The 27,730-nt window shown below is 36.2% G+C and overlaps 1 protein-coding gene across 2 annotated transcripts; it reads left to right on the top strand.

Annotated features, from left to right (window-relative positions):
* Positions 1 to 9,232: 9,232 nt before the first annotated feature.
* On the top strand, positions 9,233 to 27,694 carry LOC110452363 (leucine-, glutamate- and lysine-rich protein 1-like). Of its 2 annotated transcripts, none has more exons than XM_021500849.1 (16): positions 9,233 to 9,342; positions 9,780 to 10,129; positions 11,114 to 11,233; positions 12,557 to 12,732; positions 13,402 to 13,587; positions 14,532 to 14,613; positions 15,172 to 15,249; positions 15,904 to 16,037; positions 17,049 to 17,118; positions 18,053 to 18,146; positions 19,665 to 19,751; positions 20,402 to 20,479; positions 22,877 to 23,042; positions 23,754 to 23,887; positions 25,310 to 25,418; positions 25,630 to 27,694. In XM_021500849.1, exons 2-16 carry the CDS (start codon positions 9,810 to 9,812, stop codon positions 25,932 to 25,934), a joined length of 2,139 nt encoding a protein of 712 aa, XP_021356524.1. In that variant the 5' UTR covers positions 9,233 to 9,342; positions 9,780 to 9,809; the 3' UTR covers positions 25,935 to 27,694. The 2 variants fall into 2 exon arrangements, with proteins under 2 accessions (XP_021356524.1, XP_021356516.1); XM_021500841.1 differs by having other exon boundaries at positions 9,772 to 10,129.
* The last annotated feature ends 36 nt before the right edge of the window (positions 27,695 to 27,730 follow it).

Raw genomic sequence — 27,730 nt, 5'->3', positions numbered from 1 at the left:
TGTTTGTCAGCCTTCACGTTCCTGTTTGTCAGCCTTTACGTTCTTGATTGTCAGCCTTAACGTTCCTTTTTGTCAGCCTTTACATTTTTATTTCTCAGCCTTTACATTATTGTTTATCAGCCATTACATTTCTGTTTGTCAGCTTTAAAATTCCTGTTTGTCAGCCTTTACATTCCTGTTTGTCAGCCTTCGCATTACTTTCCTGTTTGTCAGCCTTTATGTTCCTGTTTGACAGATTTAACATTTCTGTTTGTCAACCTTCACGTTCCTGTTTCTCAACCTTTACATTCCTGTTTGTCAGCCTTGACATTCCTGTTTGTCTGCCTTTGCATTCTGATTGTCAGCCTATACAATACAGTTTGTCAGCCTTAACATTTCTGTTTGTCAGCCTTTACGTTCCTGTTTGTCAGCCTTTACATTCCTGTTTGTCTGCCTTTGCATTCTGATTGTCAGTCTATACAATACTGTTTGTCAGTCTTTACGTTCCTGTTTTTCAGCCTTTACATTCCTGTTTGTCAACCTCTACATTCCTGTTTGTCAACCTTTACATCCATGTTTGATTTTACTGTCCGTCAGCCTTCACATTTCTGTTTGTTAGCCTTCATATTTCTGTTTGTCAGCCTTTACCATCCTGTTTGTCAGCCTTTACATTCATGTTTGTCAGCCTTTACATTTCTGTTTGTCAACCTTTACATTCCTGTTTGTCAGCCTTTACTTTTCTGTTTGTCAGCCTTTACATTTTTGCTTGTCAGTTTTTAGATTCCTGTTTGTAAACCTTTACGTTCCTGTTTGTCAGCCTTCACGTTCCTGTTTGTCAGCCTTTACGTTCTTGATTGTCAGCCTTAACGTTCCTTTTTGTCAGCCTTTACATTTTTATTTCTCAGCCTTTACATTATTGTTTATCAGCCATTACATTTCTGTTTGTCAGCTTTAAAATTCCTGTTTGTCAGCCTTTACATTCCTGTTTGTCAGCCTTCGCATTACTTTCCTGTTTGTCAGCCTTTATGTTCCTGTTTGACAGATTTAACATTTCTGTTTGTCAACCTTCACGTTCCTGTTTCTCAACCTTTACATTCCTTTTTGTCAGCCTTGACATTCCTGTTTGTCTGCCTTTGCATTCTGATTGTCAGCCTATACAATACAGTTTATCAGTCTTTACGTTCCTGTTTTTCAGCCTTTACATTCCTGTTTGTCAACCTCTACATTCCTGTTTGTCAACCTTTACATCCATGTTTGATTTTACTGTCTGTCAGCCTTCACATTTCTGTTTGTCAGCCTTTACCATCCTGTTTGTCAGCCTTTACATTCCTGTTTGTCAGCCTTGACATTTCCGTTTTGTCAGTCCTCACATTTCTGTTTGTCAGCTTTTACATTCCTGTTTGTCAATCTTTACATTCCTGCTTGCCAGTCTTGAAATGTCTGTTTGTCAGTCGTCACATTTATGTTTGTCAGCCTTCACGTTCCTGTTTGTCAGCCTTTACGTTCTTGATTGTCAGCCTTAACGTTCCTTTTTGTCAGCCTTTACATTTTTATTTCTCAGCCTTTACATTATTGTTTATCAGCCATTACATTTCTGTTTGTCAGCTTTAAAATTCCTGTTTGTCAGCCTTTACATTCCTGTTTGTCAGCCTTCGCATTACTTTCCTGTTTGTCAGCCTTTATGTTCCTGTTTGACAGATTTAACATTTCTGTTTGTCAACCTTCACGTTCCTGTTTCTCAACCTTTACATTCCTTTTTGTCAGCCTTGACATTCCTGTTTGTCTGCCTTTGCATTCTGATTGTCAGCCTATACAATACAGTTTATCAGTCTTTACGTTCCTGTTTTTCAGCCTTTACATTCCTGTTTGTCAACCTCTACATTCCTGTTTGTCAACCTTTACATCCATGTTTGATTTTACTGTCTGTCAGCCTTCACATTTCTGTTTGTCAGCCTTTACCATCCTGTTTGTCAGCCTTTACATTCCTGTTTGTCAGCCTTGACATTTCCGTTTTGTCAGTCCTCACATTTCTGTTTGTCAGCTTTTACATTCCTGTTTGTCAATCTTTACATTCCTGCTTGCCAGTCTTGAAATGTCTGTTTGTCAGTCGTCACATTTATGTTTGTCAGCCTTTTTTTGACTGTCTGTCAGCCTTGACATTTCTGTTTGTCAGCCTTTACATTCCTGTTTGTCAATCTTTACGTTCCTGTTTGCCAGCCTTGACATCTCTGTTTTGTCATTCCTCGCATTTCTGTCTGTCAGCCTTGACATTTCTGTTTGTCAGCCTTTACATTCCTGTTTGTCAACCTTCACGTTCATGTTTGTCAACCTTTACATCCCTGTTTTTCAACTATTTCATTTATGTTTGTCAGCCTATATTGTACTGTCTGTCAGCATTGACATTTCTCTTCGTCAGCCTTTACGTTCCTGTTTGTCAGCCTTTACATTTCTGTTTGTCAGCCTTGACGTTTCAGTTTGTCAGTCTTGACATATCTGTTTTGTCAGTTGTCACATTTATGTTTGTCAGCCTTTAATTTACTGTCTGTCAGCACTGACATTTCTCTTTGTCAGCCTTTATATTCCTGTTTGTCAGCCTTTACATACCTGTTTGTCAGCCTTGAAATTCCTGTTTTTCAGCCTTGACATTCCTGTTTTTCAGTCTTAACATTACTGTTGATCAGCTTTTACTTTTCTGTTTGTCAAACTTTACATCCCTGTTTTTTAACCTTTTACATTTCTGTTTGTCAGCCTTTATATTACTGTGTGTCAGCACTGACATTTCTAATTGTCAGCCTTTATATATCTGTTTGTCAGCCTTTACAATCCTGTTGGTCAGCCATTACATTTCTGTTTGTCAACCATTACATTACATTTTGTTAAACTTCACGTTCCTGTTTCTCAGCCTTGACATTCCTGTTTTACAGCCTTTACATTCCTGTTTGTCAGCTTCTACATTCTGTTTGTCAACCTAAACAATACAGTTTGTAAGCATTTACATTTCTGTTGGTCAGCCTTAACATTTCTGTTTGTCAGCCTTTACGTCCCTGTTTGTCAGCCTTTACATACCTGTTTGTCTGCCTTTGCATTCTGATTGTCAGCCTATACAATACAGTTTGTCAGCCTTAACATTTCTGTTTGTCAGCCTTTACGCTCCTGTTTGTCAGCCTTTACATACCTGTTTGTCTGCCTTTGCATTCTGATTGTCAGCCTATACAATACAGTTTGTCAGCCTTAACATTTCTGTTTGTAAGCCTTTACGTTCCTGTTTGTCAGCCTTTACATACATGTTTGTCTGCCTTTGCATTCTGATTGTCAGCCTATACAATACAGTTTGTCAGCCTTAACATTTCTGTTAGTCAGCCTTTACGTTCCTGTTTGTCAGCCTTTACATACATGTTTGTCTGCCTTTGCATTCTGATTGTCAGCCTATACAATACAGTTTGTCAGCCTTAACATTTCTGTTTGTAAGCCTTTACGTTCCTGTTTGTCAGCCTTTACATACATGTTTGTCTGCCTTTGCATTCTGATTGTCAGCCTATACAATACTGTTTGTCAGTCTTTACGTTCCTGTTTTTCAGCCTTTACATTCCTGTTTGTCAACCTCTACATTCCTGTTTGTCAACCTTTACACCCATGTTTGATTTTACTGTCCGTCAGCCTTAACATTTCTGTTTGTTAGCCTTCACATTTCTGTTTGTCAGCCTTTACCATCCTGTTTGTCAGCCTTTACATTCCTGTTTGTCAGCCTTTACATTTCTGTTTGTCAACCTTTACATTCCTGTTTGTCAGCCTTTACTTTTCTGTTTGTCAGCCTTTACATTTTTGCTTGTCAGTTTTTAGATTCCTGTTTGTAAACCTTTACGTTCCTGTTTGTCAGCCTTCACGTTCCTGTTTGTCAGCCTTTACGTTCTTGATTGTCAGCCTTAACGTTCCTTTTTGTCAGCCTTTACATTTTTATTTCTCAGCCTTTACATTATTGTTTATCAGCCATTACATTTCTGTTTGTCAGCTTTAAAATTCCTGTTTGTCAGCCTTTACATTCCTGTTTGTCAGCCTTCGCATTACTTTCCTGTTTGTCAGCCTTTATGTTCCTGTTTGACAGATTTAACATTTCTGTTTGTCAGCCTTTACATTACTGTTTATCAGCCTTTACATTTCTGTTTGTCAGCCTTAACATTACTGTTTATCAGCCTTTACATTTCTGTTTGTCAGCCTTAACATTCCTGTTTGTCAGCCATTACATTTCTGTTTGTCAACCTTTACAATCATGTTCAGCATCCTTTACTTTCCTGTTTGTCAGGCCCAGTTTGATGTTCAAGCATCCTCAATAATGATAGTTCTGGAAAACCTACAGGTTCCACTTTTGCTCTTACTTCTCGTTGCACTCCGTCAGCAAGTCTTCGTATTTTACAGTTTCCTATCGTTCGGTTGGTAAACCTCTTCTAACGTGACACTATTTGTTCCGACAATAAAACACCCTCTAACCAAAGAGCGGCTACATTTTTTTTGTCTTTCTCTCCTTTGCTTCTGCCGAGTATCCGCCAATTAAATCGAAACCTTGTTCATATTCATGAAATTGTTCTCATGTGGAAGTATGAATATTTTGCTCGAACTAACATTCGTGTTACTCCCTTAAAGCAGCTGGCATGATACGCGTAAAAGAGTCAAATGTATCATTTCAAAACTCTTCTAAGTCATTGACAAAAGGTGAAATTTTATTAATTTATCACTTGAATAAGGAATACAGGCCCATATCCTGCAAATTGAACTCAATGTTCCAACGTCCTTCGCTTTCCACACAAAGTACACACTGGATCTTGACGTTTGGAATAATTTATAATGAACATGATTTTGTTGTTGTTCATCTGTTAGAAAATTAGTGTCAAATTATTTTGTTTAAACGTATGTTATTGTCCAAAATTGGTATATCGGATTTTACACAAGTTATTACAACTTATGACGGCATTTTCTGTGATTGCCGACCATAGTTTATGGTAAATCTGGGGCTGATTTGAAAGTATATAGTTATCAACAAGATTTTAACACATACATGTATCATCTAAATTATTCCTAATTCTAATGAAGAAGGGGGGAAAAAAAATGAGTTAGTTAATTACCAGAAAGCCTGAAATTGCAGATCCTGATTATTGAAGATAGAATAAACGGACAGTATTGTCAGATATTCTCTGAAAACATATTTTGAAAATTTTGCCTGAACGGAATGTGTAGATAATTATGTTTAGGGCAACGTAGTGTTAAGGTCGAAACGGGCTCAAGTTCGCCATAATTCCTTTTATTAATTCATCTATTTCATATATATAAGCCTCATTTTGACCACAGAGATATCACATAATAATAAACCTAACACAAAATATACAATTTATGTTCTTTGAAATGATAACACTAAGGCATAAATATGATAACGGTAATTCGTGTTTTATGTTGGGTTTTTTTTTTGTGTGTGTAACAGGAGAGGAAAATGCACGGCTTTTAACGCAAACACTCCAAAATATATTTATTCACTAATCAATAAACTGTATTGAAATCAAATGAAATAAAAACATGTCGTCCGTGTGCTTTTATGTTACTCGTCTGTAAATTATTGATAATAGAGTTAATTTGACGTATGTGTTTATTACTTTGTCCCCAGAGTGAACCCTTCCAATACAATGTCTAGGATACCAACGACCCTACCTGTCTAGCGGAGGAGTATACTCCAGAGTGCAGAGCGGAAGTCAGCCACGAATATTCATAAAATAAATATATAATTTCAGGCAGCACTTTCAGAATCCAACATGCGTATGTATTGGTCCTATGGAAATCTAGCGTCCTTAGATACCGAATCATTCAAATTTGATTAAGGATGCCGCCACCACTGCGAGAAACTGTAACCATTCACTGGAAACGGTATGACTAGAGCTTTGGTCAATGGTTTTTGAAAGCAAATCATACGTTAAAACTTGAAAATAAAACATGTATGTATAGATAGATAAAAATAAATAAAGCACTAACCGTGATCTGAGTTTATACTGCAGATCAGGATTCGAACCTTTGGCCTCTGATCATGAAACACTTGCTTTACTTACCGAAGACAGTGGCGTTACAGTTATAGTCAAAATGGAATTAAAGGGTGTGTGTGTGTGTGTGTGTGTGTNGGGGGGGGGGGGGGGGGGGGGGGGGGAGGATTATCTAGATAGTGGTTTACCTTTAGTGTTTGGTGTGTGTGTTTTGCGTCCTATTAACAGCTATGATCTTTTAAGGACGAGCCGGGTTTTGGTGATTGAGGAAAACTTGACAATAAATGGCCCGCGAAAACAACTATTACAATGGCTTAACCATCATAGCCGCGCCATTTTCTTAACATCACAACATGTCTCATAATCCTTACATACTTTTCAAATCCTTAACCAGCATGAATCTTTCTGGTGTATATAATACATCATTTATGTGTGTGATATCAATCCTAATTTTCCACATAAAACCGATTTAATGTTTTAATTATTTTTTTCTTTTCATTATTAGATACATTTTGAAATGTTGGTTGGAAATGGCATAATAAAATTTAGAAAACATGTGCCCTGCTCCCATTTTTCATATTTGATACTGATAAAAACATGTCTTTCACCAAAGGTACTTATTGCCTATGCATACATGTATGTTTAGTTGAAATAAATTTTCTTGTAACAAAAGACAAATGGATTGGACAAAAGTGTTTGCAGCTTACTTACGTCCTTTCCATAACAAATAAATAAATATACAAAATTACCGTGTCACGCAATAGTCAAGCCCGAGTTTCCGCTGGCCCTAACACCAGACTTAGACATTCTGACATATCTGTCAAAATGTCTTAGTCTGGTGTCAGGGCCAGAGGAAACTCGGGCTAGCAATAGCCTAAAACGTTTTGTTTTTAAATAGAAATATAAGAATATTTTAAAGTTAAAGACGGGGTTACAGCAAAAGAGGTAAGGATAGGATTAGGGACACCAGCTTATATTTTTTGAAATGTGTACTCGAAGGGTTCACTGGATATCGCGTGTGTGATTTATACCTAATCTATACACAATACACACATAGCCTTCTGCTGATCTAAAGTGTAATCACATCCCGTGCCACTGTCTTTCTCCTGTGTCACTCCTAGTCCTTCTGTCAATTCCTGCTTTACGTACTTAGCCGACGTGATTAGGAAAACCAGATACGTGCTCTTTATTATATGGTGACGTTTATGATATGAATGAAACGATAAGCTTGAAGTTAATACACAGAGATCGATGGTGTTGGAAAAAGAGAGAGGGCTGGAATAAGAGAGGAGGTTGAGAAGAGAGAAAGATGGGAATAGTCAAAGTAAGTATCCTGGCTATTCGATATGACTGTTGGATATAGTATATGTTAAACCATTCCGAGCTAAAACTGAACAATTGTACAGACCTACTGAATGTTTAGATTGTAGTCAAGGTTTGCATCTCCGAAGAGAAGGTGTTCCGCCGTGATTTCGTTATAACAGTCGAGGGATTGAAGCATTATATTACGGGATTGATTTTTTTTTTTTTTTTTTTACAGTTTAGTAAGAATGGGAAGAGTCTTCAGAGTCATATCCGCAATCGCAAGTAGGGTCGTCTCGAAGGTGTCACCCCTGCGGGTGGTGGATCGGGAAAAGAATACATCTGCTGTTACCCACTGGATGTATCGTAGGAGGCGACTAATGTGGGAACACCCTGTAGAATTCGGGATTTGATTTGGTGCCCTCTATTTGGGGACACAAAAGAGACCAAAATAAATCTGCTGCGCCCATTGCAATATTTGGGATCTTTATCTTTCTTTCTACTTCTAATTACCTTTTATTTCCTAGCGCCTTTCTTGGCAACACCTCACTTTTGGCTTGAATGTTGAGCGTTCGTGAAGGCAATGGGTTCTATCCCCAGACCGGGACATACCAAAGTCCTTGAAAATGGTAGTTGTTATTCCCTGCTTAACGTTCAGCATTAAGGGAAATGGCAACAACTGGTTCACCCGTTGTCAGTATAATGTTACCGGGCGGAATGCTGTGTTTGGTGCCTTCGGCATGGCATTTCAGTGAGATATAGCACTATAAAGTCGGCATACGATCCGCGCTATCACAAGAAGGCAAGCACACCAACATACCCTGTCTCCTGCATACACACACGCTAGCACGCATGCACTACACACATGGAGGCACGTCCTTAAATGACCTTAGCTGTTAATAGGACGCTATACAAAATTAAATTAAACCAAACCAAAACATCTCGAAGCTGAGCTTTATACATGTCGTAATTAAAAGAGCTACTGCGGTTTCGTAATTGACAATGTAAAATATTAACTTTACTAGACCCATATTCAAGAAAGAATTTGATATTAGAAAGGATAGTGCTTTGAGGTTGAAGAAGAGTTTTGAATTGTTTTATGGATTCTGATGACTAGCTTTGTTTCTATTGGTAGATCATTCCAGGAGTCTAAAGTGCTTGGTATGAAGGATGATTTTGTGACTTGCAGTCTATATATAGTGTGGGTTTTGAAAGTTTTTCTTGTTTTTACGATTGTAGTTAGAGAGATTTTTTACAATAGGTGGAAGAGATTTTAGAAATGGGGGAGCATTATCATGATAAATATTATAAAACATGGATAATTTTCTAATCCTGCGTCTATCTGTCAGCGATTTTCATCCGAGCTCTCTGTAAATAAATTCTCTATTTTTTGTAAAAATGGGTAATCCAGTTATTATTCGACCTGCTTCATACTGCATGTTCTCTAATTTATTAGATTGTGTAATGTTATAATTGTCCCATACTTTGCAGACATATTCAAATAGTGATCTTATATAAACAAGGTATAATTTTTCTAAAAAAAAATCTATTTAGGATGTATGCATGGACAAACATGTAGCCTGGAGCAAGTAAGATTAAAACATGCCATAAAACAGAATAGAAAGAAAGAAAAATCTTTACACTTTTAAATCTGCAATAAAAACATCATTTTAGGTTCCTATATTTGTGTAAAAAAAATATTAAATCGTCAGAATGTTATATTGCAACAATCTGATATTCAATATAACAGAGTTTTATGTTACCGTCAAATTTGTCAAATATTTCGTTAATATTAATGCAAAAACGAATCATTTGACTATCTCGTTCAGAATGGTATTATGATCGATTGCAGTGTGATGCTTTTCATATCCGGTCCGATCTCCGTTTCCTGAATTAGAATCGACATTGCCCGGATGAGGAATGTTTTCATTGGATTCAACATGGCGGACAAATGTCTTAAAAATGGAGTGCGCTAATCTTATCTCTGAAAACAGAGGGTGTTTAACAGGACTTAGTCCCTGCATTTGAAGATGCTTGTGTTCAGGTATAAAATGATTACTTCTATTATGAAACAAGGATGACAAATGATATATAATCAACATTTCACAAAACTAAATTCTGATTCAAGATTCAACCACAGTTCCCACTGTTAAAATAATCTTGCAACTTAACACTCAATGTTGAAAACTCTTTTTTTTGCTGGTTATGACCAAAGTCATCAGTTTTGTTAGACTGCTACCATGACATATATATGTCATGTCGTCTAATGAATGTACTTAATGTAGAAACAGTTGTTGTGAGGCTGGCTCATTCCCAATCCCACAAATTAAAATTGAAATGGAAGCAGTTTCAGTTTGACAATCGATTATAAAAATCCATGTTAATTATAACTGTTGGTTATCTGACTTTTATCTGTTTATTCATTTCTACTGTCTTTTGTTTAAGGATAGTAATCAACTTTCCTTTGTTACAGAATAACAGAAGTTACAGAGAGAATTTGAAATTAAGGTTATGAAAACAAAAATGTCGGACGGCAAGCCTGAGGATACCAAGGCTGAGCCAGGAGAGTTTGAGCACTACCACCCACAACACCCTCTACCAGAGGGCATTCGAAAGATGGAACATGATGACACTATATGTAAGTACTGTGGGGTGAGCTACCTCATCCACAATGAGATCAAAGCCATGGAGGCAAAGTTAAAGAAGACAATTGCCGAGATGGAGCATTACAGAGGCAGTATGGAGAGAGAAAAACAGCTCAGGATTGATTATGACCGACTAATGGGAGAAACAAAGGAACTACGGGAAAATTCCCAAAATATGGAGAACATGTAAGTATAATTGGGTCGGGTTTGGATAACACATTTCTCCCACACCTGACAGATTTATCTCCCGTTTTGCCGGTGCTAGATTTATCTGTCTCCGCCCTAGGGTTGAGACGGGGGGATTCCCCTATTCATAACAATGGCATGACGTCACTTCAACAATACAATGACGTCACGTCAACAATCCATCAACAAATTGCCTGTATGTGTTTTGGGTCCATGTTTACCTTTATTTCACATAAAAATACTGTTAGATATATATGGGAGAAAAATAATCAATCTATTAATACACTGGCCTCGTTGCACTAAGACAGCTATGAAAAACAACTATTTCTTTATAGCCTTAAGGAGAATTAGAGGAGAAATGATAGAACTATATGAAATGTTGAATGGTATTTATGATAAAGAATGTTGCAATTCAGTTGATTATAATCCTATGGGAAGATGCATGTATGTCGCTCAACAGCACAGCAACAGGATACACACAATGACATTATACCCTAAAAGATCAACAAGCGGGCTAAGGAAGCACTACTTTTCAATCAGAACTACCAATATGGAATAAATTACCTGAAACTGTTATATCGGCACCAAATGTTAACTCTTTTAAAAATAAATTGGACAATCATTAGAACAATCAAGAACTTTTCTACAACTACAGAGCTACAATAAAATATTAAGCGTACTATGCATATATATATATATAGAAAATTAGCTGTTTTTTATGATTTATAACTATTAGCATGATATATCTATAATGTATTTATTTATGAGTCTGGTATAGAGGAATTTGATAATTCCTGAAACGGAAATAAACCTATCTTATCTTATTTCAGAATTGTTTTTCCTCGGCTTGAAGTGTTTAATTAATTCTGAAACATCAATGTTTATAATGTCGCACATTTGCTTGGTTATAGCTATAGATAATCTATCTCTAAAAGCATCCAGTGCAAGTTAATTGTTTTCTTTTTTAATAACCATTTTTTACAGTATATCCTCACTCAGAAGTTCCTTAAAAAATGAGGAAGAACTTTCAAACCACCTGAGATTACAGAACCAGAACACTCAGGGAGAGCTCAATAGAACTATCACAGAGAGAGAAAGCTACAGGTACATAAACATTAGTTGTCCCTTGTATCCAGGGATTATTTTACCATACAGAGTAAGATACGAACTGTGTTTGCTTGGTAGTCCACAGGACTAGTTGAACAGATTATTTACTAGTCCTTTGTCAATGTAACTAGTCCAAGGTTTCCATAAGAAAACATCGCGATGTACAGCACAAAAACATCAAAAGTACATTGTAATCGACTGTAGGGGAATTAAAATAACAACTGCCATGGTAAAGTTTTAGGAGAATTTTGACAACGATTGTGCAATATATCCTATTTTAAGCAGTTTTCTAAATTTTATAAAGGAATACTCTTATTTTATAATGATATTTTTCACAAGTCCGAAGGACCAGTTAAGTTAGGTGATACACTAGTCCTTGCTGAAATCTACTAGTCCGGGACTAGTGTTAGTGTCGACCCCTGCCATAGTGACAACAGTATGGTTATACGGATATCCATTTGTTTATTTCAACAGTGACAACAGAAAGTATTGAAATATTACAGTGAATTACTTTACTTGGAAATGAATTTAAAATGTTGGCAAATACTTTACACCTTGGTATCAACATCATTATATTTTTTGAATGAAATAATTGTGTTTAGAAATTTGATAATTCCTCTTTGACCTTGTAAGTTGTATTCCGTCTTTTTGTATTGCAGAGTTATCTGCTCTTGTGAGCAGGTATTGATTGTTACGTCATTTGTTTGTGAGAGTAACGTCATAAATTTCTGAGAAAACGACGTAATTTTCTCGCACAAACTAATGACGTAACAATCAATACCTGCTCACAAGAGCAGATAACTCTGCAATACGAAAAGACGGAATATGTATAGATCTATAGACATTAAATACAAGACAAAAGTTTGAAAATTGTAATTCTGAGTGCATTTGTCCATTCAGGCTCCTCAGGTGGAATGTAAATGGGTCAAAGCGCATGCAAGATTCCTCCTGTATAAATGTGAATTTCAATCCTTTTGTTATTTCGAAAAACCAACACAGGGATACTGTAAAAGAAGAAATCTTCGAGTGAGGAAATCTTTGCGTACTCTTTAAACTGATTGCAGTGTTGAAATTCCCACATTGGTTATGCTTCTAAAATCTTATATTCTATGAATCTTTAATCTTTGTAATCTATAATTAAATATTTGTGTGTGGATAATTTTATGCTATTTTACTCTATGCGAAAAATGTGAGCATATATAATTCCACACCACCAAAATTTCCACTTTTACAGTAAGATGAACAATATTTGTCTGATACTTACATATAGTTGTTTTACAGTGTATATAATCAATCAGAAATTTGTTCACTGTTTTGCAGACTAAAATTTACCTTATTTGAGGAGAAACTTCCCTATATAAAGACCCAACTAGCTTCCCAACGACAGGCCATGAGGGATGTACACAAGTTTGTAGAGGAACGGGACACAAACGTCCAAACTGAATTACAACTACTACAGAAAAACATTATAGAGAAATACCAGTCTGAACAAAAAGGTAAAGTCACCTCTCATGATCATGTGGAGATTTTCTAACCAATTCAATGAAAAATGAGAGTAAATATTCAAATATATATCAATAAAATATTTGAGTAAGCTTTCTTTTTGTTGGTAAATAGGAAGAGGGAAATCAACAATGATGTTTTGTAGGGTGTAATAAATTTGAGGGTTTTAATTTCTGCCTTTTTTTTTCAATGGTTTTAATTCTCGAGCAATAGTTTGGATAGGGATTGCCAGGGTTGAAGGGCCCTCAGTTTAATCCCTGAACAATATATGCCCTCAATGAGGAGGGTTTCCATTCACAATAGTCCTCTTTCACTCAGTTTTTACTCATCGTTTTTTGTTAAGTTTCATAAACATGACCATTCACACCTCTCTCTTTTTTTCAGACATGTATAGACCATGATATGATATTATTGGTAGCAACTGTATGCTGTAAAAGTCTTATTTTTCACAGTCCCTATTTTTTTGTAGATTTGCTAAATTAGTCAATTTCGCAGGGTTTAATTGTGGCTGATTTCAGGTATGGTGACATTTTCTTGGAAAAATCATTACTGCAAAAAATTGAACCTTGCGAAAAATACTTTCACAGAATTGGGCTGAGAAATAGGAAACACAAGTATATATTATTTAAACTGATTTCAATCAATTATAATCCTGTTTCCAGGAATGTCCTCGCTTCTGGAGCAGATTGAAAAACTAGAATCTGAGAAATCAGAATCCTCAATGCAGTCAACAATGATGACAGAAAAGGTACGGCGCCAGGAGAAAGAACTGAAGTCCCTGTCCAATGTCCGGGACGAAAATTCCAAACTACAGCAAAAGTGTGACAGTCTAGAAACCTGTATTAAAGGTTTGTATAATCAGTGATAGGATTGTAAGTGTTTGTATTAAGGATTCCCATCCCATTGCAAGCAGAACACTGTAGATTTTCATACAGACATGTACAATAACCTCCAATCAATTTTGTATTGGGGATCAAACTGCCAGGTAGGTAGGTAGCTCAGTTGGTTAGAGTAATTATATTGTAATAAGAGTTTTCCATGGTTCAAATTCTGATCGTACATTCCTGCTGATCTGTGAATCAGGAAATTTTGAGGGTGGTGATAACGTGTGACAAAATATTTGCATCAAATCAAATCATTTTGCGGCGTCACACATGTTCATGCTGTGTAAGATTCTTACTTTGTGTCATTTTAACTATCGGTACATGGGTTTCTTTTCAGAAATACATATATATGTAATTTATTATAAAACTATTAATGTAAGTCATGCCAGTTAAAAGCTTCTAATTCATAGTTACGTCACAGTAAGTGGTATGTGTAGTATAGTACAGGGACCCTGAATTACTATATTTATTGTATTGTCCTGATTCAGAAAAATCACTACTATCCCCATTTTTGTGAATGAGCAGCACAAATTTATTTTTAAATTGTATGTACATATACTGCCCCCTGCCCCCATTTCTTTTCTTTTGAAAACATTTTGAGATCTAGAGAAGCAGAAAAAAGAAATATCATAATATTTTTTCTTAAACTAGCCAATCTGTAACAATTATAGCTCACTGGTGGGAGAACTATAGTAACCTGTCTATTAACCCTTTCACCCCTATGTAACTTAAATAGACTATACCATGCATTGAATTGGATGAGTCCATTTTGTTCTACAGTGGTACGTGAAAAGGTTAAAAAATTGACGTTATTCAGCTAACTGAAATGTGGTCGCTTAACAAAACCTTATACAATGTATCTGTGTTTTTTTAGTTCAAATCTCAACATCCATCTTGTTTACTTACAGACATCAGACAACAACTGGATGATGCAGTATCGACTACTCGTCAACTTAACTTACAAAGTCAGCAATTCAAGGACAGTCTAAGGTAATAGAAGTTATCTCCCTTCTCACAGCTCTTTACCTACATTACATCCTCGATAGCCAGGGGTTACGCTCACTTTCGCCTTCCGCACCCCTGGACTATGTCATAGCAAAATTGAAGGCAGGTGGCTAGCTATTTGATTGGTCTCAGGTGAAAACAACCTTACCAATAGCTAGGCTGACACCTGCATGTCCTTTGAAGATTACAGAGGAACGACACCCGACTTACATCATGATGTACATCAAAGGTTTGAACTAGTCTTCTTGTCTCATCCACAAGGTTACGCACACTGAGCCTTCAATTTTGTCATGACATATCCCAGGGGTGCAGAGAGTGTAAGTGAGTGTAACCCCTGGAGTATCAAGGTTGCCTATATTATTTCTCTCTTTAATATCTTAATTATGGTAATTTTTTTGTAAGTGTGCTTTTTTTCAGAAATATTTTTCCTATAACTTTTAAATCGTCGAAGGAAACGTTTAAGTATGGTATAGTTCTGTATTTTACAAGTAATTTCAAATTTTAGAATTTTTATTAAATTGTCTTTTTTTTTCTATTATACAGAAATAAAGCCCAGGAGATCGAAGATATAACAGCACAATCTAGGAGGAAGGAGCAGAACACAGAAATGACATTACAAAAGTATAGGACAACTTTCTGTTATATGAAAAAAATTCTTGTGTGATATTGCATCCCACGATACCATATGTATCCCCCCAATTAGCCCATGCCTTGTAATAAGCCCATTAAAATATATTGCAGTTCGATAAAAGTACAAACAAATACTGGTCAATTGTCCTGTTATAAGTCCTCCCTACTTTTAGTGAGATATTGTGAATTGGCCCTCTGGACATATTGCATTGATATTTATGGTATAGGTCTTATGGCATTATTTGTCACATTTGGACCAAATTTCCAGGTGTTCCCTATAACTGAAACCAAAATCCAGTCTAGCTTATTCATCAATTTAAAAAAAATGGAAAAAAAAATCTGAATGTCTTGTTAGTCAAAATAACATTTTTATATTCATATACATGTACCAGGGTAATTAAAAAAAGAAAGATTTAATTTTTCATTCCAAACTGTCATGATGCCCAGCATTATTAAGATGACTTCAAATTTACTATCTTGTACATTGTGTTTCTATGATATAAATTTTCAATAAAAAATCATTCTGATGATGCAAACTGCAATTTGGTTAAAGATGCCTAATTAGCATATGTGAAAATGTGGGCATTGGACCTCTTAATTCTTCTGCAATACAAAATTGAACTCAAGATTTCTTTTCTGTGACAGACTACAAAGTGACTTAAAAAAGAAAGATACAGAACTGATGACACTGACCAAAGAGATGAAATCAATAGAGTCTCGGTTTAAAGAACAGAAAAGGAAGGAGGAGGAAATACACAGAAAGGCAACCCTCACCGTCAGTAAGTTTCTAACCGTGTTCTGCTATGGGGTCTACATGTAGTATGTTACATTATTTAAGGTAGGTGCTGGAATGACTCCGTGTTGGAGTCAACATCAATTATGTTGAATCTCAAAACAGAGTTTTAAAGGGCCAACTTGTTTCTGATGTGCCAGTTGTGCTGGTTGCCAGTGGCATTAAGAAGCACAACCAATTTAAATCTCTTTCACAAGTCTGCCGTGAGGTTTACAATATTTAACATTATTTGAGGTACATGTAGGTGCTAGGAGGATGACTCTCACAGTTCGGTTCTACTTGAATTATGCTTGACCACAAAACAGGGTCTTAAATGAGGAACTTGATTCTAGCATACCAGTTGTGCCGGTTCCTGGGAACAAAGCAGCATTCCCACTTGATTTTGTCTCACAAATCTGCAAGAAATTATGGCATGTGCCCCTTATGGCAAGATTCATTGCCTGTTTGGAAAGACAGGCAAAGTGGCACGCAAAATATATATATGATCCGTAAGGGTCATTTTTCTGCTTTTATAGTATGTAAGGATCATTTTTCTACTTTTATAATATATATATACATAATAAAACAAAACACGAAGACAAGTATAATCGGCTAGCGCTTTCACCCGTCTTGGGGCTATTCAGGCAATTTAAATTTATTTGTGACGTCATAAATGGAGTACACCAATTCAATGAAGTGTCTGCACTGGTGCTTATGAGTTTTTCTAGATCATCAGCGAAATAAATACATGAACCGATGGTATTACAAAATATTGCTTCACTTTTTTCATAATGATTTGTCGCATCCTTCTGATTTGCCTCAAAGAGGGCAAAATGCACTCTTGGTTCCTTGTTTCTGAGTTGGTCGTTTTGTGTTTATGATGATTTGCTATATATATTATTAAGTGCCAGAATCAAACACAGACCTGGCAAACAACAAAGATAGCATGCCAGAATCATACATACGATTACAAAATGTAAAACATATGTCTCAATATAGTTCATACTTATTTTTTTAGCGGAAACACGAGAACTGAAGAATATTTTGGCAAAAGCTGAGGAAGAGATCGAACAACTAAAGGGAGAGAGGTGTGTTTAGATAAGATGGAGTGACTAAAAGGAGACCCTTTCACCCCTGTGTAACTTCAGTAGACTTTACTGTGCATTGATCAGGAGGAGTCCATTATGGTCTGCAGTGGTGAAAGGGTTAAATAATTTGTTCAAATAAACATTGTTTATTTTATGCTTTTACATAATGTTTCATGTTTATCATTTTCTGTTAATAGATTTTAAAATTAAAGTTTGCACCAATTGTCTTCCTGTTATAGTTAGAAATAGTCAAACCAAACAACCACTAATTAATAGGTATTAAATGTCTGTGTTTAATTTAATTTGAATATCATTTTCTTAGTTTTTTTCTCAGAAATGTCATTTACAGAACATTCAGATGTTTTGTAATTTAGCATGTAAGATAATATTTCTGGGTTTTAATGTATATATTCCTCTTAACCCTTTCACCCCTAGGTAACTTTAGTAGACTCTACCATGCATTGATCTGGATGAGTCTTTTATGGTCTACAGTGGTGCAAGGATTGATAGGAATTTAATAGGAAAAAAGTTAGAAGCAGGCAAATATCTGCCTCTCTATCCATATCAATCTTGAATGACACAATACATACATATAATTCATTAACATTCAATTTTAACAAACCAATAAAAGCTTAAAAATTTGCAAAGTGATCATATTTCATATCTTTATTTTTCCACTGTTCATCTAAATTGATTCAAAATTGATTTCAATCGGCGAAAGATCAGTTTTATATATAAACCTATGCCCCTGTGACATGTAGTCGTGCTTTCGTTGATAATTAAGTCATATCCCGGTATCATCAGTTCACTTTTACATTGTACTTCTATATATTTTGTACCTGTTAAATTATTGGAGTTGAATTACTGAGCATACATTAATGTATGGTGCATCCCAAAAAGTATACGCAAAAATGATATTTGAAATATGTTGCAGAGAATCTATGATTATGTCCCATCAAAACCGGATAGAACAACTGCGAGAGAGCTTTAAACAGAAGATGTTTGAGGCAGAGTGTTGGCCAGAAAAGGTAAAAAAAGTCAATAGTCTGAATTATGCCATACAGCAGCGTCCGTCGTCCGTCCATCAACTTTTCCTTTAAAACACAACTAGTCCTATACGGCCCAGTATATTTTGACTAAATTTGGTCTGGTGCATCCTTAGGCCAAGGGGACTCAATTTTGTATAACCGGTGGGGGTGGCCCCCCTGGGTGTAGAGGGGTGGAGCCCAATAGGAGAAATAGAGGTAAACCTTTAAAATCCTTCTTCTACCATAGGGATAACAGGGTTTGATCCCAATGTGGTCTGGAGCATCCTTGGGCCTAGGGCACTCAAATTTGCATAAACGGTAGGTCTGACCCCCTGGAGGCAGAGGCCGGGGCCAAACAGGGGAAACATAGCAAATTCTTCAAAATTCTTCTTCTTCTGTAGGAATGACAGAATTTTGTCCAAATTTGGTATGAAGCACCCTTGGATTAAGGGGAACCAATTTTGTATAAACGGTGGGTCTGATCCCCCTTAGGGCAGAGACGGGGCCCAATAAGGGATATAGAGGAATAGCTTTAATATCCTTCTTCTTCCGTTGGGATGAAGGTATTTTGACCAAATTTGAACAGTAATACATGTGCACTACTAGCAACAATTGGCTATTTCAACTTCAATTTTGCTAACATTTCCAGGTGAGCGATACAGGCTCTCTGGGCCTCTTGTTTGTAAGAGTTGTCTCCCCTGTAATATTTACTGCAAAACATGACCTCCTTAACTCATTTACCCCTGAAATTTCTTCATGAACTATTCCAACCTTTGAATTGGATGAGTTCAAATGTGTCTTCAGGGGTGAATGAGTTAATCTATTTATTCATTATAATGATTTGATATAACATTAACAAACAAAATATTTGGATGAAGGCCATTATTGGTACAGAACATGATAAACTGTACGATCAGTCTTCAAAAAGGTATTTGGACCTGAAATTTTGTCTTAATATACTTTTTTGTAGTCTTTGATGTAACAGCCATATTTACAGGAAAAATAATCAGATTTTTTAGGCCCCTTCGGGTTTGGTTAAAACACCTTTAACCCTTTCACCACTGTAAACCATAATGGACTCATCCAGATCAATGCACGGTAAAGTCTACTAAAGTTACACAGGGGTGAAAGAGTTAAAGGACTCACACAACTAAATCAGCCAATCAGCAAGTGTTTCATACGTTTGTAGTTCCTATCTGAAATAAGTTCCGGCTAATTACTGGGCCACTGAAGGAGTTTAATAAGGAACTGATGACAGATTTTAGGATAAATGAAATGTTCAGGTATTTAACTTTTGAAAAATGTATACTTTTGATATATTTCCATGTCTGTGTGCAGCTTTGCACAGGGGCAAAATGTCTGGGGGCGTTTCTGTTTTGGGTCACCGGTATTACATAGGTTTGAAAGGGTTAACTCACTGTATCTATGAAAGGAAAGAAACTGTTTACGCTGTTATTGGCTAAAAATAGCAAAATAATGCTTACAAAATTGAATAAATGTCTGTACTCTTTCACTCAGCTGGAGGAGGCGTTACAGAAGGAGCGAGCCAAGCATGTGGCCTCCCTGAATGCTATGGAGGAACGACTCAAGGAAAACTTCATTCTAGTATGTATAGACTGTATTCATTGTTAATGACTGAGAATTTCAGATTTCGAGCGGTGCTTACTTCAATTTTCTTGGCATTCACATACTTTACTCAAACTTAACAATGAAGTTAGGGAAGATTATATTGAAATCACTAGCTTGTCAAAAATAACTTTTGGTCCGTTATTCTATAAGTACATGTTCAATTGTTTATTTTGGTGTGCTGCCACGAAGTAAATGCTAGATCAATCAAACTTGGACCATAGATGCATCTTAGGAAGTACATATCTCAACCCATGCATCAAATGCTGGATGCGGCGTACCTTTCATGGTCCATTGACTTTGTCAGCATCTCCATCAACATTAAGTTTTTGCGTTTCAGTTAGTTTCTCTGATATGTGCATTGATGGTCAAAGTGGGGACATATCAGTCTGAATGGCTTGTTTTGCATTTGCCCTGACAGGCAGTTAAATGTCCCACAGAATTGTCCAGGGATCAGCGTCCCGACATGTATAGCTTCTGACACGATGTTGATTCTGTTATTTTTAGTTTCTTCTTTTCTCACCTTTACTGTTTCTTTGCATATGACACTATACCTTATATTCATATTATTAATTCACACACAAAAATTCTACTCAAATGAAACAAAAAAAATTTCTTTTTTTTTCCAGGAAATTCAGATTGAGAAAGAAAAGTACCAGGAACTTTTGGGAAAATATCAGAATTCTAACAAAGAACATGAGGCTGTTGTGAGTACTCCATCTTTTAACGCAACCAACATTAGCTGAAGAAGTAACTGATATCAATGTATTTTCTGGTCATTTCTGAATGTATTTTTATCCAATATTCATCATAATCAGAATAAAACCTACGTTGGTGGTATTTATGAACTTTTTCCCCAATTTTTTTATTTAAACCCTTCCACCCCTAGGTAACTTTAGTAGACTCTACCATCCTTTTATCTGGATGAGTCCATTGTGGTCTACAGTGGTGAAAGGGTTATTAAATCTTAGATAATAATTTTGGTGATTTATTCAACATTGGGGGCAGGACATTTAACAAAATAATGAGAGAAACATAGACATAGTTTAGAAAATGGTGCACAGGAATTAAAAATGGGCAGAGTGGTTTTAACATAAATATCCTACAATAAACCCAGGGAAAGTTTTGAAAATGGTGCACAGGAATTAAAAATGGGCCGAGTGGTTTTACCATAAATATCCTACAATAAACCCAGGGAACCAACTCATGATTTCTCACTCAAAGTAGAGGGTGGGGGTTATTACAGGACCATGAAATAAAATTTGTTTCCATTTCTGCTGAATTGCAATATATTTTGCTGGATAAATATGATACTTGTGTGGCAGATTTTAATTGTAGATCAGATTACGTTCGCCTTCTAGCTTCGAGCTAGAGGAAATTTCCCTTTAGCTGATCAGTTGTAAAGCGTCGGACTAGGAACCTGGAGATCGAGGGTTTGATCCCCTATGGAAGCACACCATTCTCTTTCGTGTTACAAATGATGTCTGTGGACCTTCCTGTGGTGACAGGGAGTTAGAACCTGGGTGGTGGTGTTCGAGAGCGAACACATTTAAAAAGGGGGGAGTAGTGTCAAAGATTCTAATTGTTCATAGGATTACGGTCGCCTACTAGCTTTGAGCTACAGGGAATTTCCTTTCAGCTCAGTGGTAGAGCGGCCGTCTAGCCCTGGTAAAAAATAAGAGCACACTATTCTCTTTCCGGTTATACAAGTGTAATAGCCAAAGCGCTGTCATTTGACAAGGCTTAATGTAATATCGTATTAGGATTTATAATATGCCTTTTATGTTCTTTAGTTCTTGTTGTGTATAAAAACATTGTGTCTGTTTCAGCGTAAATGAGTTTAACAAACTAAAACAGTGTTATATAACTCAGTGAGTAAAGCATGCAGATTTAATAGCAGTGAGATTTATTCACAGACATGTCTGTAGCATTGCTGCATGTTAATTATCTTAATTAATATTGATCATTCAATAAATAAATGTTGTAAATTCATAATTTGAAATTCAATCACTCTTTAAAAAAGATACCAGGAATATGTATTGTCAATTTTCTCACAAATTACTGCTACATGCATACACTAGTGTAGTGACTACATCAATCTCCTTTTTAAAAGAGTTCGCACTGAGAATTGGAATGCATGTACCAAATATATTTACAGACTTTTGTTTTTATTCTCATTGTATTTGGACAGCATCAACATTAGCTGGAAGAATCAGTGGAAATCAAAAATGTGTACACCAGCAGTTTAGTCATTATCAGTATTTTGTGTCGTCAATTTATAACTAGCTTAATGATCCATCAAAGTTCAGCTACATTTTAAAGTTCTGAAATTTTTAAACTTGAAAACAGTTTATCAATATCCAACGTCCTTAAATGACCTTAGCTGTTAATAGGATGTTAAACAAAATTAAACCAAATCAATATCCCCTTTTCTTTTACACTCCTTCAAATAGAAGAGTTCACAGTTATTCACTGTCAGTGTCACAATCACATGACAGCTTATGATTGGTGCATGTTTATTATTGGCCTCAAACAATATTTGTTGTCTGCTTTTGAATTTTGTATCACAAAATTTTAATATTTACCAGGACACTTTTTGCCAGAAAAAATTACTAGGGTAATATTGGGTCAGAATTTTAAATCATGGTGAGTGCCTTAGATTTTATGCTTTTCTTGTATTAAAATCATATAGTACCATACGAGATATCATGATGGTCAATTTTAACAACTTTTTACCCCATTAAGGATGTTTTGATATATTTTAATGACATTTTAATGACATTTTAATGACATGTGCATACAGTAGTGTATATCAACTGTAACTACTGGATCTCAAATCGTTTTGAATTTTTTTCCAGTGAAATTCCCCGGGGGCCACTTATACTTGAAGATTTTAATGACCCCCTATGATGTGTCACCCTTTCCATGTATACATATGTTTAATGGTTGTCTGGACCTTTATGACGTAATAATATTTGGAGAGAACTGCAAAAATAAATACCTGATACATATTTCATGATGATCATATCATAACCAATGTACTAGAATTTTTTTCAAGAGAAAAAATAAAATAAAAACATTTGTCTTTGAATTCAAATTTGCAGTTGAAAGCTCAACTTAACTCCCTGGAGAGTAAATATCGGTCAGAGATTCGAGATCTACAGAAGTTCCTGTCGGACACCAAAGAACGTGCTAAAGATAGTGAGGACTCGTTACGAAAGGAGGTCCAGAGTCTCAAGTCTATTATACAAAACCTCGAGAACAGATTAGGTAAGGAATTCCAGATTCTAAGTTTTAACTTTAACCCTTTCAACACTATAGACCATAATGGACTTATCCAGGAAAAAATACATAGGGCTGAAAGGGTTTGTCTATCTTTATTTATTTTACAACAATTGCATTCTATCAGGTTCTATCTAACTTAAATTAGGCACTCTTGTTGGCTCAGATGGTATGTAGAGCTCAAGGGATTTTAATTGTGGGAGGAAACTGGAGTGCCTGTAGAAGACCCCCTTGGTTGGACACTAGGTGTCCCATTCATTTTCATGTCTGATCAGGGAATTGAACCCTGGCCGTCTTGGTGAAGGGCATGTATCCACTGCACCACCCAAATCTTCATCGTGAAGCTTCAGTTTAAGCTGGCTTTATAATGCTCAACATTTTCATGTCATTTCATAAGTACAATGTACAATGGTTATCCTGCAATAAGTCCAAGGGACCAGCACATACACACTGACTAAAGGTAAGGGTGTGCTTTTATTAGGACAATGAAATTGCATTTGTAAATATTTAGACGGTAGTTTAGTGGTAGGACGCCGGGCTTGTTACCGAAGGGTTGCAGGTTCGAGTCACGTCACAGCACTTGTGTTGTATCCTTGAGCAAGATACTTTCATGATTTATATGATAATTAATGCTCCATTGCTATGAAATTAAATACAAATACAAGATCCTGTCATTATATATTTGTTCCTTCCTTTCAGGGCGTTTGGACATTGGGAATGAGGAGATGATCTCCACTCTGAGACAACAGCTGAAAGAGACCCACCAAGAGTTGGAGGATACCAGACAACAGGTGGAAGACCAAGCTGGCCAGCTAAAGACTGCCCAAGAGGAGGTAAGGGGACATAACTCTGAAAGGAGGAGGTATGAGTAGCGTATGGAAGAGCCGAGCTAAAATAAAAGGGGACATAACTCATGTAGTGCTATTGGTTGCCGAGGGTGATGTACTGTAAAGAGATGTAACTTGAATAATTTAGGAACAAATTCATATCAAAAGCATACAAAATGAAAGTTATATAGATGTAGCGGAACTTGACTGGATCGATCGTTGGCAATCAGGTAGCTCAACTGGTAGAGTATCCGTCAGAGTTCGGAGGGTCCCGGGTTGAAACCCCGGTCTGGCCGTGCATTTTTCCTCACTGTTACAGAGGTGCCTGTGACCAACCCTTGTTTCAAGCATTTGGTGTATGCTTGGCAAGGGGTCACATGAACCTGGCTTGTAAATAGTTGTGTCTTCGGGGGCGAAGACTTAGAAAAAGGAGGGAGGAATGTAGCAGGACTTCACTGGGTTGATCATTAGGGAACAGACAGCTCAATTGGTAGAGCATCTGTCTAGAGTTTGGAAGGTCCCAGGTTCGAACCCCGGTCTGGCCATGCATTTTTCCTCTCCTGTTACATAGACAGAAAAACAAGAAACAGGCTTAAAATGGTTATGATTCCTGGTCTCTTTATGCATTGTGCTGCAATATTTCGATCACCATGATTTGTTTTTCCTCTTCATGAAACATCAAACTTCCTAAAATAGCCATTGGTCAGTACATTTTCAATTCCAACATGCATACAGTATTTATCTGGCAAAATGTAAGAGGATGCCTGGTGATAAGCCCATAATTGCAGGATATATACAGTAATATATGTTCTTAAGTGTTACCTAAACGTGTTTGAAAGTTAAAATATGTCATCATTATTGCTCGTCTTATTACATTGATAGATGAAAAGCTGTGAATCACATACATGTTAACCAGTGGAAATATTCTTTGGTCAACCCTGTATTACAAGTAATTCAGAGACCAACCTCTGGATGTCCAAAATGAGTTCTCTATATACAGGTGGTCTCTTTATACAGGTTCAGTTGGCAAAGAAATCATTTAGTCAGGGCTTGCGCTGTTTCTATTTTTATTTTTTACGCCATTATATATTGTTTATTCAGGATCTGGCTGTCCAGTATTGGTTCTTCTTGTATGTTGTTAGTATCATCTCTCTACTTCCAGTTTACATAAATCTACATTGTGTACATGTGGATTCCTGTTCTACTTACTGGCGTGGTGGCAGCGGTGGGATACGAACCCATGCCTCCAAAGAGACTGGTGACTATGACGTGGCTGCTAAATTGGCTACTAAGTTTAAAGTCTAAATTAGTGGTCTCTTAACACAGGTGGTCTCTTAATAGAGGTGGTCACATGAGCAGGTTTTACTGTATATAACAGATACCTGATCCTCAATATAGTTTCATGTATTTTTGTGTTATGCTCCACAGAATGCCTTTCTCCAAGAGACGGTGAGGAAGGAGTGCGAGGAAAGATTTGAATTGATGGAGAAATTTAGCGAGGTCAAGGAAGAACTTCTCCACCTGAAGAAACCATCAGGTCAGTTAAATTTAAATTGTAAAAGGATAAAATATCTATTTTTCCAATTTTTGGCAGTATTGACTTGCAGTAGAAATAGTCAATGTAAATATTTTCTGCTATTACAGTACTCATCACTGAATGTTGGGCATACTTAGATTCGGATAAAATAGACATATTATAAAGACATCAAAAAGCATTTTTTGTCATATTTCTCTTTTTTTTTATCAAGGTGGATATTCTTCATTGAATTCATCTCGGAACTCTTCAGCTGCAAACCTTAAGAGGTCAGGAAGTTTCAATACTCGGAAGCCTAGCCCTCCTGAAGAGGGGCTCTCCCGACGGGATAGTGAGGGTGCAAGCCCTATGAAGACCAAAACCCCATCAGCACCCTCTAACAAGGAGCTTGGTCCAAGTACAAACAATGAATTAACATTCGGTGGAGAATCAGCAAAAGTTTCAGGACGGTTAAAGGGCAACTCTCTTGCAGAGAACCGCCGTCGTATAGCACAGATACTTGGACGCAGGGAAAAATAGTTGGGAGACCTATTAACTCATTCACCCCTGAAGACAGATTTGAACTCTTCCAAATCAAAGGTTGGAATAGTTCATTATAGAATTTCAGGGGTGAATGAGTTAAATATAATATGTGAATGCCAGTATGTGCCAACTATCTGTATCTTGTAAATATGTGCTGTACATTTTAAGAGGGTATCTATGGTAGCATATTTCTGCCATCGACTTAATTATGAGTCAGGTATGTCAACTTAATTTTTCAAAGATGTCCTAATAAAATAAGAAGATGTTGATCTATTCACAGATTATGTGGACAAAATTTGTAAACTATATAGTCATATGCCCCGCCATAAAATGGGGGTGGGGGCATATAGTGTTGCCCAGGTCCGTCCCGTCTCAACTCACTTAGCAACTTCATTCTTTCACATTTTTTCGTCCAACTTTATATATTATCTAGTTTTAGACGATTTTGCCGAAATATTATCACATATTGGTAAATAGGTGACTCAAGTGCAGCCACTAATAAATCTAGATAATAATGCTGATATAGAAAAAGGCATATTGGCAATCAAGTCTATTTAAGGTGATCTTATAGTACATCACATGAAATTTTTTTGGAAAATTATTGGTTATTTGTGACTTCCCCTATTCTGTTTTGCATAAACAGGTGGCAAGTTGATGTCGCATGCATCCATCTACACGTACTTACATGATAAAATCTCAACGAAAATTGTCTCAGAAAATGTTATAATGTTGATTATATGATCTCAAAGTTATTGTGTCATAGATAATGTCGACATCTTTTTAAACTTTTGTCCACATATGTAACCTGAAAGTTGTAAGTCAATAGCAGAAATATGCCACATAGATATCGAAAGAATGGTGGTGACTGGTTAATTATTATTTATATCCTATAAAATAATTCTCGAGATTATTTTACATGGTTAATCAAGAGGATTATTTTTAATAATGAATTTCTGGATCAGCTTTTTGGAAAGCTTTGATATATCTTTGCCAGGTTCTTCATCCCAAGCAACTTTGTATATATTGCAATCATACAAGGCTTGAAATGTTGATCAATGTTTTGCCTTGTTGATTGTGTATGTCTACATAATCTTAAATGCTATACAAAGTCTTTTTTCAGATTGAAATATATAAACATATACATGTATATGTATACTAAGCTCTTCAGTGATATTGAGGGTGCAGACAAAGACATATGTGACATGTCCAGTCGTGATAATTGATTGGACAATATGATACATTTGTAACTTTGATTTATTCCATTTTTACATGTTGGTGACTGCCATTCAATCTAATTGAAATTATATATTCGCATTACTGCCGTTTACTGATACATTCTGTACAACGTATTTTGTGTGGACATGTCAGTAAACGGGAGCGATGCTAATTTCAATTAGATTGACTGCTAATGTCATTAAACATGTGAAAAGAACTATTCACATTTGCATTTTTTGGGGTCTGCTGAGAGATTGAAATATTTTTTAGAAATGTACTATACATGCTTTTTAAATTGGTTCTCCAATGTTCCTAATGTACATTGTTGAAAAGAATTTTAGGTGTTTGGTGAGATTTTGTCGTAGATACCAGACTACACAATGCTCAGCAATAAATTCCAAAGAGACTACAACAAATATTAGCAATATTTTTGTCCCAATCTTCTGATGACTATGTCAAACATGTTTTATAGAATAGCTTTATTTTGTGGTTTCAATTCATTTTGACCACTCATTCAGTGGCCGATCCAGAAACCTTTCTGGGGGGAGGGTGGGGGTGGGGGTGCAAATTTCCAGGGG

This window comes from Mizuhopecten yessoensis, unplaced genomic scaffold, assembly GCF_002113885.1.
Source record: "Mizuhopecten yessoensis strain PY_sf001 unplaced genomic scaffold, ASM211388v2 scaffold739, whole genome shotgun sequence".
Taxonomy (NCBI): domain Eukaryota; kingdom Metazoa; phylum Mollusca; class Bivalvia; order Pectinida; family Pectinidae; genus Mizuhopecten; species Mizuhopecten yessoensis.
Note: the sequence above shows the minus strand (reverse complement) of the source record. Positions and strands in the feature narration are given on the sequence as shown.